This window comes from Rhea pennata, chromosome 12, assembly GCF_028389875.1.
Source record: "Rhea pennata isolate bPtePen1 chromosome 12, bPtePen1.pri, whole genome shotgun sequence".
In the NCBI taxonomy this organism is placed as follows: domain Eukaryota; kingdom Metazoa; phylum Chordata; class Aves; order Rheiformes; family Rheidae; genus Rhea; species Rhea pennata.
The window spans coordinates 15,666,866-15,684,533 of record NC_084674.1 but is presented as its reverse complement, the minus strand read 5'-3'; the positions used below and the strand labels follow the sequence as shown (position 1 = coordinate 15,684,533).

At 37.0% G+C, this 17,668-nt stretch overlaps 1 protein-coding gene across 1 annotated transcript in view; it reads left to right on the top strand.

The window, feature by feature from the left end:
• Nucleotides 1-17,668, top strand: part of CACNA2D3 (calcium voltage-gated channel auxiliary subunit alpha2delta 3) — a 457,522-nt gene that overhangs the window by 427,760 nt on the left and 12,094 nt on the right. The window contains exons 32-35 of the mRNA XM_062585399.1: nucleotides 1,574-1,649; nucleotides 5,363-5,415; nucleotides 6,998-7,053; nucleotides 10,585-10,696. Of these exons, the coding sequence (XP_062441383.1) occupies nucleotides 1,574-1,649; nucleotides 5,363-5,415; nucleotides 6,998-7,053; nucleotides 10,585-10,696 (297 nt within the window). The remainder of the gene's footprint in view (nucleotides 1-1,573; nucleotides 1,650-5,362; nucleotides 5,416-6,997; nucleotides 7,054-10,584; nucleotides 10,697-17,668) is intronic.

The following is a 17,668-nucleotide window of genomic DNA, read 5'->3' as shown; positions in this document are numbered from 1 at the left end:
TACTGCAGGCCGTACGGGCAGCACAGCTTACACCATGTACTGCTCTGTTTGTCTTGGCAGATCTGTGTGCGCGGATCTGGCTGTGGGCGTGATTCTGCCAAGTATGGTCAGTGTTCAACTTACACCCATGTTTAGGTCTCCAGTTATGCGTTTGTCTCCCATGTGCCTCTCTCTGCCAGTCCAGAAAACAGTGACGGCTTAGCCATTTCTGTTCTGAATATAAGATAAAGTCAATAATGTGAGCAGTATGGCCATGTACTAAATGGTTAGTTGAAGCTGCAAGAGCCAATGTATTTAGATATTGTGCCTGCGAGCCAAAAACAAAATGCAGTGCAGAAGCTTTTAGGGATGGCTGCTGTCACAAAATTAGTTCAGAAAAATTATACGCAGTTTTTACTGGTATGGATTACAGCATTTTATTGGTACAGGTTGCAACGTTTCATGGCATGCAGTGCAGAATGCCTCTTGGTGATGCTGAATGCATTTCATGACCCGGTTTTGGCAGCTTCTGAGACATCCTTTCCATAGCCAAATTTGTGTGCTGCCCTTTGCTCTTCACTTAGAAACAAGGCACACATCACAAAACATTGAAGTCCCATCTCATACATTTAAAACCATTTATGTGAGGTCTGTTCCCTTATCCTTCTTGATGCAAAAGTCAAATGGATATGTTCAAACGATATTAGTAACTTGTATATATTTACACTTGTTGCAATTCATCAGATAAAGATTCTATTCTACATCTATTACAGATGTTAAATGCTTTTTCTGTGGATGGACATAATCAATTAATTGTTCTATGGACAGACAGATTTAGAAAAATAGTCACATTTCCATATACTATCTCTGAGTTCTGGATTTTACATTTAGATCTCTAAGGTGTTTCAACGACGAGTAAAATCAATAGCAGAAAGAAATTTCCCTGTTGACTATGCATCTGAGGAGGCTTCTAGCATATGTTAATTACAGCAGCTATTTGATGTGGAATACTTGCCCTCATTAAAAGAAGCAAAAGGAAACCCATCCTTTTTCAATTGTCTGTGTATTGAGTACACTGACATTCACGCTGTCTTTGGAAGAAACACCAGGTTTTCAAATTACAAGTTATGCTCTGAGATGCCAGGACAGTAGAAATGTCTTCTTGCATTTTTTGGAGGGCCAGCGTGGTCTCTTGTGAGAAGCCCCTCAAATGCGTAGTTTCTTTCACATTCTGGGGCTAAATGTGCTGCTCTCAGTCCAGAACCAATTGTTTAAGCGTCATGTTGAATGTATATTCTCTTCCTCCTTGCATTGTTTATCACATGGTGTGTGGTGCATCTTCCCTGTTTTCTCCCAATTACGCCTTTGCTTTGTTCCACAGTTCGATAAAATCCTTACAAAGTTTCCACACTGTTTCTTACCTTTATTCTCCTTTATGTGTAAAGCATTTTAATGACCCGTTTCCCTCTCTTCCCTGCCATCCTTACAGTTTTTATTTGTCTGTCTACTTTGTAGGCAGGCTGTTCCATAATATCATTTTTGTTCCAGTGTGTTTTCTTCTTTTAGTCAAGAAGTTTTCTGTTCTTCTCTGTAGAATTACACTTTATGACTACCAGGCCATGTGTAGAACAAACAAAGAGAGTAGCGACAGTGCCCATAGCTTACTGGACGTAAGTATAGTTAATTTTCTGAGCACCTTTCCATGCAATCATCAAAGAAAATTGTTGCAAACACATCATGGCCATTGTAAGCCCATAATTTTAATTTGGAATGCTTACAGCTCTTGCGTTTATCATAGTGCATAAGAGGAATGGTTTATTATAAACAAATGCAAAGTGTTAAGCATTTACAAGTTCAAATCCTTATACAATCATTTTTAATACTGCACCACCATTTCGGAGGTGCTGTCAGAACATCCTTTGTCCCATATGGATGCTCATGTTTAGGAGGCTGGAATCAAATATATGTTTTCAGTATGTAAACACAAACACACATGGAAATATTCAATTCAAATTAAAAGCTGAGGGTTTTGTTATATGAAAGGATTGGTTCATTTACAGAGCAAACACAAGTCAATGTTTTTAATACATTTTCCCAGTATTTAAAGAAGATACCTTTTAAAGTAGGATTTCAATGATCATTTAGTTCTTTGTCTTCTAATTAGCTCTGAATACAAACCCTGTCCCTCTGCAAGGCCTCATTAGAGTCAAGCTGGGTCTGGCAAGGGTAGCTTCTACTTGTTGCCAGATCATACACTAAGTTAATAATAACTTGGAGTAAATAACTCTAAGGCCATTTTATGATCACTTATACATTGTACAGAGTACTATATCAGTTTGAACTGATAAAGTGCTAGATAAACCGTAGTTCTTGCATATTAAAAAGAAACTTTTAATAAATATATGACTGTTTTAGCATGAAAAAATAATGGGTAAAGGCAGCATCAAAATGCTCTAACAACTTTACCAGGCCAGAAAAGTTATCTAGCATTTGATATTTTTAAGTGCACAAGGCTCCAGCAGCTAGAAAAACTCAGTCTACACATAGTTATGTAAATTGTTGGATAAATACCTAAGTTCTGGCAACTTCCAAATATCTATAAATACATAGTATCTATGGTCTATAATTATATATAAATATAGAGCTTCTATGGTTTGTTTAATAGTCATATGCAGTTTGAGATGTTCTCATTTACATGATCCCATGTGTTTTAAAATACTGCAAATATGGATTTACTGCATATATCTGTCTGTTATCTGCTAAGGCCTGGACCTGGAAAAAGACTAACTCAGTATCATGAGTTCCAGGCTGTGCAATGGATATTTAACTCCCAGTGAAATAATAAATAAAGGATGCTGTGAATCACATTTGCATGGAAAAATTTAAAATATATTAAAACTGCTAGTAACAGCCTTCCATCCCAAGGCGTGGAGCTTCTGCTCAGTTTGCATAAGCACCCAGCGTGCCGAGCTGAAGCACTTCTTTCTTCCAAGCAGGCTTTTATCCAAGAGATTTTCCTTATTTCAATTTTTGCCCACGCTCTGTTTACTGAGGGGGAAAAAAAAATGGAGCGATTGTGGGGTACCCCAAGACATGGTGAACATGTTCTTTATTTATATTTTTGAAGATAGCCAAGCTTTCCTTTTAAACCTCAAGTGAGTTTTTGTCAGGTTCACCTTGAAAGATGGGGAGAGCTATAGGTTATTATTTTCCACTGATTCATTCACTTCTAATAATCATGACTACGGAGGAATTACAACGAGAACTTGCAATAAAGACAGGTAGAGATACATTCCTCAAAAGTAATGTGTTTCTGTGTTTTATTGCACAGTCCTGCTTGTGTAGGTCAGGTTATTAGGCAGCTTTCGGCTCATTTTCTGCATCAGTACCATGTTTGTTCAGAGACGTTTATCCTTCTATTTCAGAATTATCGCTGTACAAATACGGGCATAGATACAGGGACACAACTGAGACCCCTTAAAAAGTTAAGAAACTAGTATTTGGTTTCTCATTTTAAACAGTCTAGGAGTGGAGCATAGGCAGCAAAGACTGTGGCTTTGAAGGGTCTCTCACAATGTTCTGCTAAAATTGTGCAAAGTGGGAGTCAGGGCTTGACTCCTGTTTCTATTACTGACTTTTAGGCTGTGAGGCTAAAAGATAAGTTAGGCATGGACAAGCATTGTAGATAATCTGGTCCCTTCCTTTACTGTATGATATTGCTTCTTAATAGATACCTAGATGCTTTGTTACTTAGCATATTTTCTCAGTTTAATTTATTCAAGTCCTAGATAACTCTCCGTGATATCTACTAATTTCTACTAAAATTGGTTCTACTACCTTGTTACAAATGGATTAGTGCCATAGGGTCACCCAGGTCAGTTCCTTTGGCTTAGTTGTTTTAAATATATATGGAGAATAAAACAGGTCACAGGTTTTGAGGGAACAGTATTTGAGTGGAAAATGCTGTCTTGGTAAAATCACATTTCATAAGGGTGCCTTGATTTCCATGCCTTGAAAACTTTTTCCACTAAAATTTTAAAAACAAACTCTTTTTCTTACTTTGTGTCCTAGCATAATCTTTTGTTTCAGTTATGTTGAAAGAGTTTGTTTCGTTTTGTTTTAGCTCTCATGTTAAAAGCATTAGCTTTATAAAACCTAGTATATTTTACATTAAATATATATTATTTTACTATATCATTTGCCATTACCAAAACAAAAGTATGCAACATTGCCAAAGAAGGTAATTTTGGTTACTTCAGAATGAAATTTTCAGTTACTGATATGGAAGATTTCAAGGTTTCGGATATGGAAAGAAAATAAATAAAATGTCCCAAAGAGCTGAAATTTTCTTTTCATCTTTAGGAAAGACTTGACCCACCTTTTCCTAATGGGTGTAATAACATGGTTTAGCTTTCCCTGGAAGACAGTCCCCACTGGGAGAAAACCCGGCCTGTCTCAGGTTTCCGGCATCGTGCCTCTTTGCCGTTCGAGCCGCCTGCGCCGCGGGGGCTCCGCGCGCTGCTCGGCCCCGGCCCCGGCCCCGTTCCCGCGGGAGCGCGGCCCTCCGAGCGGCCCGCTCAACGCCCCTGCGCGCCACAACCCTCTGCTGGGACCGGCTCTGAAAATAAACCTGCAAACTCTAGGCAGCCCAAAGCCCCTGCCGCGAGTAAGTGAAACAAGAGTGGGTTATTCTTTCCAGATTTATGGAAGTTGACTTTCCTGCCCAAGATTCTTTCAAAATGAATAATCCGGCTGACATTCTTTTAAAAAACCCAAATATTCAGCATACATTAGAAATTCTCTAAACACATTTTTTTTTTTAAGTATTTGCTTTATTTGATATTATCCAGAAAAACAGAGGGAATGGAGAAGAATCTTAAAAATTACTTACACTGCTTACAGCTGCGCCTTCAGTATGACACTGATAACTTCATCTAGGCAAATTAAAACTTCAGAAGCTTTTCTTTCCCTAATTAGACTGAGGCAATGAATATAGATTTACATTATACAGAGGCAAGTCCGTGAACTGCAGCCTAAGAAAAGCTCATGTTATCTACCAGAACTGTTCCTCCAGCAATAGCCTGGGAAATAGGAACCCCTAGAGGTTAAATACTTAAGAATCATTTGCAAAACTTTCCTTTTCATAATGATAATCTGTGTAGAGGACCACATGTGAAGGAAATTTCATGACAATGTGTTTTATTATTCAATACAATAATTAAGATGTTTTCCTGCTTTTAATCTTTAAGAAAAAACTGCTCTTCTTTTTCTCATGCTTTCCATGCATTTGAATATCCATAACATTGTCTTTACATGGAGAATTCAGTTAAGGTATAGATGCCGCATGTTTTGCCTTTTTATTAAATAAGTTGCTTCTCTTCAGCCTTATAATGCCTTCTTTGCTGCAGTAAAATGGATAATGACTGAACTTGTCTTGTAAGTAAATTTTATTAAGAACTTAATATTTGTTCTTTTCTCCTACGTTGTGCTGTTTTATTTTACTATTTTAAATTTAGTTAAATTTTTTCAACTTTTTCCTTTCAATTTAGCATTGCTAAAACCTGAGAAAAATTTGACTTAATGAATGCACAGTTGCAACTTTTATTATGTTATTCATGGTCATCACTTATATCCGTATGTCTTTGCTTAGTAAGTCTAGCAGCTTACTATATACAAACCAAATTTATTATTGTGGTTACTGTTAAATTTAACATAAATGTCTGGCTGTTTGTAATGCTGCTTGGGTGGGCTGTTGTCACTACAGCAGACTGTTGCAGTGATTCATTGTGGCGTTTGAGATTTCATAAATTTCTGTAAGATGGACCCTTTACCGCGTGTGCCAGATCAAGGTGTTCACTATGTGCGCTGTTGAATTTTTTACCTTCTCTAATAGTTCTAATAATTTAAGTTAACACGTAATGAGCGTTATCTTTAAAAGAGACTGCCTAAGAAGTCACAGAGAAATAACATTCAATGAGAAGGAAGCCTTAAAATGTGTTTTGTGTTACTAATCTGTACATTTATTATTGTTCTTATCAGATCAGACAGCAGAATTGCAGATTTAAGTGAATTTTATCTCCAGAAATAGAACTAGTCTTTTCCTGTAGCTGTTTTGTTTTAATTGTTTTAATTATATGACCTTTCATCAGAATGGTTGCAATAAGATTTAAGGAAAATTAACTGGATGGCTATTGCCAGCGTGCAGAAATTGATCTCAAATTGAGTTTTCGAAGTACATATCAGGAAAAGAAATCATGTTAAAATGAGACTCTCCATAACACCAGTTTCAAAAATTGTAAGAAACTTTCTGTATTTAAAAATACTGTAGTTTTGTGTCCATATGATAAACTGGATGTTCAGTTCACATTCTTTATACTTACGGTGACAACTGTTTGACTGATATGTGTCAGTCCATTCTTTAAAGTAAATTGCAATATATTTAAGTGGGAAATGCGATTTGCTACAAGTGTAGTTAGAATTGATTAGACACTAGTTAATCAATAAGATGACTAATAGAAATAAAACACGATTATTATTTTAGATCCAGAAGTAACATGAGAAAATATCTTATACTTCAGTACTATGTTCAGAAAATATTGCATTTTTAAATATAAAAATATTAAGATTATTATATTTAATATAATAAAATATGAAAAATATTAGAGTCAGAATATGCTGCATAATGGAAAAAAGCTATAAATAATGGTGAGCAGTGAAAACACTGCAGGCTGCCCTGCACTGAGAATTTTAATGGACACTTCAAGTAAGAGCTTCTGATTAATAGTAGGTAAATCTATGGTTTATTGATAGGATTGATTTCAGAATAACTTCTCAATGGTGCAATATGACCTAGTGAAAATACGACCGTAGCAAAAGATAATGACCCTAGAGTTATTCCAGCAATATGATTGTCAATTTTGTGTTAGCTTTTATTTAAAATAAGATTAATGGTACTGAAGTACTGACAGTTTAGTGTTTTGAAAACATTGTGGGGTAATAAGAAAAATCATTTGTTTAGGTTCCTTGTGGAATTTAATCTATGCAGTTGGTGGCATTCTGATCTAACAGCAAAAGGTAAGTGTAAATTTTATTCCTGGCTGTATTGGGTATTTAAAATTCAGGTACGGGTAAAATGTTTTAGATTAATTAAGAAACTTCTAATAACAATAATTTATCTACCATATCATCATCCTCTGCTTGTTCAGTCTTTCCCAAAACAGATCTTCTTCTATGAATAATCTGAAAGTGCTTGTGAGTACTCTGGGAAGTACAGAGCACTTGTATAAAGGAAAAATTAAACTAGTAGAAAATTATGATTATTTTTTTAAAATTTTCCTTTCATTCAAAAACAGTCTTTATAAGTGAAGCAATTACTCTACTAGCCTTTTTCTGCTAATACTCCTTTTTTTTTTTTTTTTTTTTTTTTTTCTGTAGAGCTGTTGTAGTGTTTAGGGGATTATTGTGTGGAAAATGCTGTTTAATCAAAATTCCACAGGAACCTGATCATATCTATATAAGTTCTAGAAAAAGATTTTTCAGGCTTAGATGATAAATCTCATGTTTTTATTTTTAAGCAAGTTTAAAGTGTATTTTATCTTATAATTTGAAATAGGCGTTTAAAAATAAAACCTAGATGAATTAAAAATGAATTTACTCAAAATAAATTCTGAAATGTGGAGGCTTCATCAGAAGTAAAAATGAACGCAAATTTCAACAGCTCCCATAAGAGTTAGAAGTTCTGAATTTCAACTCTCTTATATTTTGCCAGACTTTTTATGACATTTCAGAAGTGTTGCTCAAAAGTAAAAGGCAGATTGCTCTTCAATTGGCTATTTCCTAGGCAAATTGTAGAGCATGCCATTTATTGGTATAATAATTTAAATTGAATTGTTCAGCCTGTGTTTCTGATTTGCATATTCTATAGTAAAGCAGGGGATAAAAGTACTACTTTAGGCGTTATTTCATCTTCTCATTGCCTGGCCGTCTAATGACTGCCTTTCTGCTGGAGTAAGATCCTGGCAAAAGCTGAAGTGTGGGGAAGAATGGAACACCCTGATGCCCTGGAGTAGTGGAGCGGTGGAGGAGCTCCTGGAGGAAAAGGCTGTGTCCGGACCGAGCGGGCAGCGCGGCAGCGAGCCCGGTCCGGCGCGCGCGGGCGCCGTGCAGGCGGAGGGAGGGCCGGGACGGATGTCTGCGGGAGGTGGACCCTTCGACGAGTGGCACCTGGGAGGTCAGGTGCCACCAGCGAGGCAGAGCCTTTCCTGCCCTGATGTGAATGACGTCCTGCACCGTGACGCTGCGGGCCGGTTCTTCGGCTCCGCCGGCTGAGCGCCGCGGCGCTCCGCAAGTGGAGCTTCACGAGAACCGCGTGCTTTTAGGGCTGCTGTGGGCGGGAATGGGGAACTTCCCCCTTTTTTTTTTCAAGCGTGCTGGACAAATATGCTTTAATATTTGTTGACATGAGACATCCAGTGGCACCTGCATTATAAGTTTGGGAAAGGGTCCTTTAAAGACAGCGCCTGTCTTTGTGCCGTGGAAGTAATCATTTGTTTAGTTTTCAGGCATGCGTTAACTGCAGAAGAGAGGCACTGTTAACTGGCAACCTCTTCTTTTCTTGAAGCATTATCACTACATCACTTTGATGGAAATAGTGTGACTGAGAGATTTCCATTCGTGTTTGAGTTGAAAGTGAGGTTTTAAGTACATCGTTCGTTGCTCCATTCCTTTGATGAGTAAGAGCTCGTCATGCTCGTTGGAATAGCATCACTTTTTGTGGAACTGCTTACGCTGTTCAAATATGATCAGGTGGCACGTGATCCTTGTTTGGAAATCAGCAGGTATTAGCAAGACAAAAGCAAGAGACAATTTACATAGGGATTTCAGCCAAAGAGAAAAGTACATGCTTAGGTGTGCTCTTAGGTCAATGCTGCCTTGCCACTAGAAATTGTAATAGTCATGACTACACCTCATGAAATTAAAATGAACGAGCTTGCAGGCTTTTTTCACTTTTCTTAACAATGCCTATTAAAGCTCAGAAAATTTTTCAGTTTCTCTAATGGAAATTTCTTCCTGCTCAAATTGTGACAGTAATAGGGCATCATGCGTTGCTGAAGATGCTAGAAATTCCCTGCACACTTGCCAATTTACAAACCCTGATAGGAAAAATACTCCTACACAAGGTTTTGTGATCTCAATCACATTTATAAATGAGAGAGAAGAAAATGGCTTCCTAAGCCCTGGGCAACCCAGTAATCTTCTAGACTCTAAGGAGGTGCTGGAAATCTGAGACCCTTGGCAGCCTCTTTGTTACATGCACCATATGTTGATACAAGTGAGGGTAGACCCCAAAATTACAGATGAGATAAATTTTAGTCGTTCTTGGCAACAGATGAGGAGAAGAGAAGAGAAAGGGAGAAGGTGCAATAGAGCTAGTCAGACAATTTTTAAGAAAATGCCAAATTGTTAAATAGGGTGTGATCATAGTGGAAACATGTCAAACATAACAAAACTTTTCTGACCAACTTTAGTACCTTCCTTGAGTTCAGTGCTCTTGGGAAAATATTTATCTTTGAATTATATAAAAAGAAATTAAGGATAATTCAGGAGTGCGTATCCTGCTGTCTGATTTCAAATGCAGTTTTGTTCATGCCCCTGGCACTGTGCAATAGATGCACCACTGCTCCTAAAACAGACCGCCTGGAATGGAAGAGGAGTCCAAGAGCCTGTTTAGTGTAATCTATTTTTGTCACACTTGGTCTTGTTTTCTCACTTAGCAATTAGTTTACGATAGGCTTAACATTTGTGCTGATGTGCAAGTGTATGTCTGTTGAGGAAGAATGAAGAGGTGGAGAGAAAAAGAAAGGGAACGAGGGGGAGAGACTGCCTAATAGGTAGTTCAACATGAAAGTCAGTTCCCAGCTCCATTGCTGTTCTGTAGTTTGACCTTGAGTCAGTCACGTTTTTTCCTTGTGCCTCAATTTCCCCATCTTTAAGGTGCAAGTAGTGTTTTTTTTTCCCCTTGCACCGCTACAGTGCCATGGTTTCAGAGGAAGAGTGTTATAAAGTCTTTACTATTACTATTTAGGGAAGCAGATGTCAAGCATTATTTATGGGCAAGGTAACACTTCTGCCCCCTACCCACAGAGTTTATTTTAAGTGCTGTAACGCTGCAGAGAGGCCAAGTCATAATCCAAAAAAGTATTCTGGCTTCAGCAAAATGTACCACAATTTAGTTAGCAAATAAATGTAAACACCCATACTTAATGAGTTAGTGATGCACAGTAGCACTGAAGTAAGTCCATCTTGAATCTACAGAGAAAAATAAAATCTTGTATGTGAGTATGAACTGTATTGGCAAAGGCTAAAACATGAATAACTGCTTTAATGGTGAAGTCTTACAAAATTTCATTCTGTGGATAAACTTTTTTTTTTTTTTAATTGAAATATAAAGTGTTATGCACTGCCTAGGAAATCTCACAGGGTGGCAGAAGCTGAGTAACATTTCAGTTCTCTGTGAGCTCTGTCATACAGCATCTTGTGTTGTTCAGAATTCCGTATGCCGTTCTTCCCACGTTAACATCAAGATATTTTTTCCCTTGCCTATAGCGCAGAGGTTGAAACAAACCCTAGAGCCCTGTGATACTGAATATCCAGCTTTTGTTTCCGAACGCACTATAAAGGAGACCACGGGGAATATTGCTTGCGATGACTGTTTCAAGTAAGCGCTTTCATTTTTTATACAACTGTTTGTGACAAAGCAGTAAAACTGAATTATTCAAGTTTATGCTGAAGACTGTACAAGTCTGCTATGTTCTGTCTTATACAATGATCTCTGTCAGGGTGTCATTTCTCTTATTACAGGGGTCATCTGAAGTTTGATGTTCTTAAATTAAAGCAGTGCATATTATTTTCTTAGGGAAAAAAAAAATAAAACCAATAGCAGGTTTCTGCTAATTCCAAAGAATAGAGAATGTTGTAAGTCTTCTCCTGGATACAGGCAGTGTTCGAAGGGGGAATTCTGTAGAGATTTAGATACAAAAAAAGTTAGTGCTGCTAGCTCGCCTGTACCCAGGGGAAACCCTCCTGGATGGGTTCGAAGTTCCCTTTCGGTAGGGTGAGCTCTGCTGTCTGACCTGCGTGCCAAGCAGTGCTTCCTGCTTTGAGTGGTTAGGCGGAAAGACCGGGAGAGGACTGAGTCTGTCCACCAGATTTTCAGCGCTGCAAAGCCGAGTTAATAACAACAAATTGCCCTGTCAGTGCTATAACCTCGTCAGTTCTGCTGTTGCCGCTGGGAAGTTGTCCCTCACAGGGTTAAAAGAAGGGAGCGAATTCACTCTAGTTTTCAAAAGGAAAACGTCTCCTCTCTGCTCCTGGTGCCTCTGTGCAGTGATGTTTTTGCTATTGTTATGGTATACTGTAACTGAAGAATTGCATAGGTTTGGGACACGAATACAGTTTATGCAAATTTAGGTACTTTAGATGTCTCTTTTAATTGGATTTTCTTTGTACTGAGAGCTCATCGTCACAAAGGAGATCAATATTTACAGCAGGGCTTTATCTATTATATAAATGTCAAGAAGAATTACTTAAGTCACACAAAAGTTGTGACAACTCTCCCCTTCCAGAAGAAATGAATGTGCAAAATTAGCAGCTAAAGGTGGAAAGCACGTCCCTTTGAAGTCAGTAGGTATGCTTCTGAGCTTGCTCCTAAACCTCCTGTTCAAAATCGTCAGTGTTTTAAACAGGAAATACGAGTAAGGACATTGGAGATGCATTTTAAGTGCTAATATTCACTTCTAGTTTGCTTCTGACCAACTTTTAACTGTAAAGAAATAATTGTTGTCTAGTATGAAGTATTGTTTGTGCATGCCTTCGTGAGCGAGAAGTACCCAGGAGCTTTGTGCACCAGCCCCAGGGAGCACTTCAAGGGTAGCAGTAGCTCCCGGCGCCTCGAAGGCACAGACGCGACAAGCTCAAGCCATGACTTTTCCACTTGGCGTATCAAATACGTGTGTTACGCTGCTCCGGACGCTTGATGCCAGCTTTGTAGAATTCTAACTGCCTTATTTTATTATTATGTAGCAGAGGATTACTGAGAAGTTTTATAACAAATTATCATAAATCTCTTGTGTTTAAATATTCCAAATAGACATGATTCCATGAAAAGAAGATTAATTTAACAGGACCAGGTTTTCTCAAAGGAATGCAGATTTCAGTCTGTCTTCTTAGGTAACTTCAGGTCAAAGGAAATAACTTTCAAAAATAACACAATTCTGCAATGCTTGGACAGCAGTAAGTTGGAAACTGAATTTAGTGAAAATTACAGTATTTCAGAAATAATGCGCTAAGATCTTTTTCATAGAAAAACATTTTGTGTTCCACAGTGGAACAAAAAAATAAAAGAAAGCCCTGTAAGTTACAAACTGATCTCAAGGCACCCATTATTTTTCTCCACAAGCAAGGCAAAACCTAAAGAAATAATCCAGAAGAACTCTTAGATTCTCATGGGAAAGTTCTTCATTATACCATTTACCCACTGTCATTAACAATCTACAAATTGCATCTAAGATTGCAGACTGCGTTGGATTCCAAATATTTTTGTTATAACCCAGGACACTTTCCCGCAAAACAGCTAAGGAATTTGACCCAAAGTCCTTTGTAGACCTACATCTTATGACCCAGTTTTTTGTTTCGTGGCCTCAGTACCAATAAATATTTTTACAAGCAAGTGTATTGCTTAATACTTGTAATTTAAGAATGATGGTCTCAAACACTCAAAATTAGGGTTCAACCACATACGCAGTGAGAATCTTTAACCAGTGCTATTTTCAATAGTTAATGATTAAACATTGCCTGTTGCTTCCTATGGGCTCAACTCAATCCCTTTTAGTTAGTAGGGTTATTTTCGATGCCCTCTGATATTTGTTGGAACATGTTATAAACAAATCTGTTTATGATATGTACATGTAAATCTGGATTACAAAGAGGGGAAGATATTTGTAAATATTTAGTGATATATTCACTCTAATATGTCAAACTCAACTCTTTCCAAGCACGGTCTGGAAAAGTCAATATACTGTGAGTGTGTTTGCAAACACAAATGGTACAAATACTGTGTTGCAAGAAATTTTGTGATACAAGTTCTCACTCCAGTCACTGTCTGCCTTTCATACAGTGCCGGGTACTGTAGAGCCCTTGTCTGAAAAGGGGGATTAAAAGCGGGCTCACAGGAGAAGTGAAAACGATGACTGATATGAATACAAACCATATAATGTTACTTAGATAGGACATTTTGGAGTACGAATACTGTGTTATTGCTAACAAAGTCACAGTCATAATCATTAAGGTCAAAGGCTCCATCCTGTTCGGGGCTGGAGGTGCTGGTGTCGGTCGTACAGAAATACTCAGCACTTCACAGTGCTGAAGCCAAAGGAAACAGTGATTGACTGTAGCTATGAAAACTAAGCCTTGTCCTTATAAAACTTTCCAATCATAATTTTTAATGATGATTGCTTGGATTTAAATCAAAGTATCTTCACAAATATATCACAGTCAGTAGAAAAGACTACATGCTAATTACTTTATAAATAGTTGACTTACCTTTTCAGCTATCTCTGAAAACTTATTCAACCAATGGAAGTACAGCTGTCAACTGAAGTGGATTTCAAGTTAAGCACTAAATGTATACAGACATATAGAATGTATTTTGTATATGTAAACTTATCTCTTACTAATGCAAAATAAATGCTACTTTGGGATAATTTGCAATGTTTAAAAATGATTTTCAAAAATACGGGTTTTATTAAGAAAGCAGGAGCCTAAAAGAAAATAAGAATTAACATAAGAATGTCGTTAGGGTCAGGGTTTGACTATCCCACCCCATAATTTTTTGTCATTCAATATCCCAACGATTATTAAATTAATCTGCTATTTAAACAGGAATCAAAAACAAGTAAACCCACATTTTCTAAGTACTGTCAACAAGACAGAAAAACTGTTTTTTTAAATATGAAACGCTTGCATATTTTCCAGTAAACTGTCCCTTTTTATAGCAAAGAAAAAAAAAAGTAAAAACTGCCTTTGAAAACTTGAGTGATAGACAGTTAAATATTCCATGGCAGCTCCAGTATTGGAAATAGTTAATTACCTAAGAGAAATAGTTCCTTATCAAGGTTGAGTGTCACTCTGTCTGTTGGATCAGAACGACACTAATGCCAAAGGCGCTGGGTTATGGGTTTTAAAGGGATTCTGCTGTTTAGAGATGTGTTTTTGATTAGGCATTAACTTGGAGTCTTTGGCTAAATAAGCATCTCATTGCTGTTTGCAGGTTTTATGAGGTATTGCGCCAATGTGATAGCCAAATTTTAATGCAAGTGAGTGTGTCAACCAAAATTCTTCAGCAGTTCTCACTGGTTGCATTACCAGTTTTTGCCCTCTGCTACTCTTTTCATTGCAAAGTTTAATTGCTGATACTTAAAAAGCGTCAAGAATTCTGTTAAGGAAAGCATCTGTAGAAACAGAAAGTTGTTATAAATTAGGAAGAGCAATGGTTGGCATGATATTAGATCAGAGAAAGTTGTTTGACTTTACTGCATTTTTAACTTCATTTAGGAAAATACATTTAGATTAGGCATTAATTCAGACTCCTAGGAGGTGAGTATATATCCTTTTCTGTAGGCACTGGAACTTACTCATCTTCTTATTATTGAAATACCAGGTGTTATCTTTTGAATTTTCAAAGTTTCAGGGAACCATTTGAATGCATAATCGCCAAGTTTTGCGCATGCAACTGTAGAAACTATGGGTATACAAACAGGGCAGCGGATGCTTAGTCAGATATTTTAAAAGCTGCCATTTTAACCTCTCCTGTTCATGTATGATGACTTACGGAATTTGCAATCGATCAAAAGTCTGGCTTTTCTTCCAGTGACCTGAAAGGCAAAAAGCCCCCTTTGGTTTTAATTGCAGCACTCAGTGGTCCTTAAGGTCAATGGCAAAAACCTGAAGAAACTCAGTTAATTCTTTGTGCCCAGTCTTAAGGCGCAAAGTAAAGAGAAATGTAAATATCAGAAAGCTATAGTCTCACTAGGGAAGCAAGGAAGAATGTAGCTACAATCATACTAAATCAGGGAAAGACTTAGGAGGCTTGTGTTTTAATTATGCAAGATGAAATGTAAGTGTTCCCTTTACTTTGTTGTATATAACATGTACCTGTTACATTGATAGGAATTGCTATGTTAATTAAATACTGTCCGATGCATTATATATTTCCTTATTGTAGTGTTAGAAAGTACCACTATTTTCCAGCCATGAGAGAAGTGGACAATTATCTAACTGAGAAGATCCTCTATAACCAGATGTCTTCTCTTGCTTTCTTATAGGCTGGGTGTTGTGTACTGTTCTTTGTCAATAAAAAGAGGTAAATGGCAATGGAATTATAGTTTGGGATGACAGTGAATACTTCCCGTAATGGCAAATTTAAGATTTGTCCACTGAATGTGCTTATTTGACAGTAACAGATAAATAATGATGCAAATTAGATTCAGACTGTTCAGGACATGAGTGTATCAGTGTCAGAAATAGTGCAATCACTATAGACATTACAATGGTGATGGTTTAAAAACCACTTAATCTTGAGACATACCATCATCTGCTAAAATGTTTCTGCATTTGTTACTCAGCAGAAGCTTGCCAAACTGCTGTACTTAATCATGTTTAAAATGTGTAAATAAATACACAGTTCAATTTCCCATGAAATAAATAATTGTTTGCCTTTTCAGATGTAGTTAGTTTACTTCTAAACAAATCAACTTGCCACATAAAACAAGCGAAGTATCAAGGGCCAATTTCTTCTCATTTGGAGCTCTATGTGCATGTATCAGAATATCCCTGTAGATTTCCTGGAGCAGTTTGAGCTGTAAATTATAGTCAGTCTTCTAGAAGGCATTTTGGATTGTATTCATTTTACTGTAGCCATCTTATAGGACCCTGAGGAAAAGCAAATGTTCTCTATATTTTGCCATACTTTATGTTTAGACTGTATATTTTTACGTGGTTGCTTTTTCAGCAACCATGCCAAGTACATATGTGATACCACGCACATAAATGGTTTTGACCTGGGCCCATATTGAGCCACAGGTGTGCTGTAGTCTCACTACTCATTGCTGATTTTGGCAATGTTGAACAGATCTTAATCTTCTGGAGCTTTACTTAGATGGGCATTGAAGTCCAGCAGCATCTTCTAGGAGAAACTCAGCATTTTGCATGGCTGAGTAGTCAGTTGTTGAGGTCTCAAGGAGTCAGAATCACAGTTACCATTAGAGTCCATATATTCTTCTGGCACCTCTACTTTGAAAATCAAATCTTCCAGACTTGCAGAATACTTATGAGCAGTAGAGAATGTTTATGTCTGGAGAGATAGCAATATTGGTAGAAACTTATCAGAGCCAAAACCAAAAACTCTACAACCCCCCCAAATATTTCTCCTCTTATACTTTCCACTTAAAATATCTCAAAGTACACAATCTAAACTGCTAGAACCATTTGTTAAAGGTATTTATACTATTGTAAATTCCTATATCTTGTGCTACCAATTGTACACTGAAGTAACTCCCTTGTACTCCAAAGGCAACAGTAATTATAGAGTTTGTTATGCAGGTGCAATGTAAAGTCATTGTATGCATAATTTTATCTCTACCTTTAGATAAAGTTATATTTTAAATGGCCAGTTCAGGAAACATAGTGAGTTACTATGTTTGCTTAAGAACATAGATGCTTGAAATAGTAGGGCAACACATACATAGGTTATCAGGCAGGCCTGCCTCTGGTCATTAGTTTAACAATCCTTTGGACAATTTTCAAGTGTGTTTTTTGTTTGTTTTTTAACAACAAAAGAATTCTAGCGTTCCTTTGGAACCTTCCCAGTGTGTCGGGTTCAGGGGCATTATACTGATACAAAGAATACCATCTTATATTGAAAATAGTTTTCCATTATTATTCTTAGTTTCCATTTATGCCAAAACTTGCCAAAAGACATCTAAACCTTGTCGAGACATCTTTTTATCTCCTACATGTATCTTTCATTGGAGTTTGTTTACTTAGTTGACAAAGCCATGCAATCTATATTTCATAATTCAGATTCTCCCTCTCCATTTGCTTGGCATTGCAAGTGTCATTGCAGCTAGAGAATCAAAGAATCACTATAGATCAAAGAAGGACAAGTATATTAAAAGTCAAAAAAAAATATGACCATAGTAATCTCTTTCAAAAAGCATTTTTAATGACAGGGAAGATGGTCTTTGTATAATTGGTTTTTTTCAAGTGAGGGAAAGAAGTCTTGCTGGAATGTGTTTAGTCACCAATAGTACCCTGAAGGCTACAAATTTGCAATTTGGAACGTGCTCTATCTCTTATATTATTTACCTAGGCAGGGACATGAAAAACGTTGTAATGAGATTGTCTTGGTGGAAAACAAAATAATATTAAGGAAACTGCTTTTAACTCAATGTAAATCATGTATGCTCTTTCACCCTATACCTTAGAGGCTTAATATCATACATATTATTAAATGTATTTGCAATGCCCATGTCTAAGTTTCCTTTTCTCTTTTTTTTTAATTCTGGAGTGAGTTTCTTTGGGTGGCTGTCTCTGAAGAAATAATTTTATCTAAAGTAGTGAATTTCTTATTCTT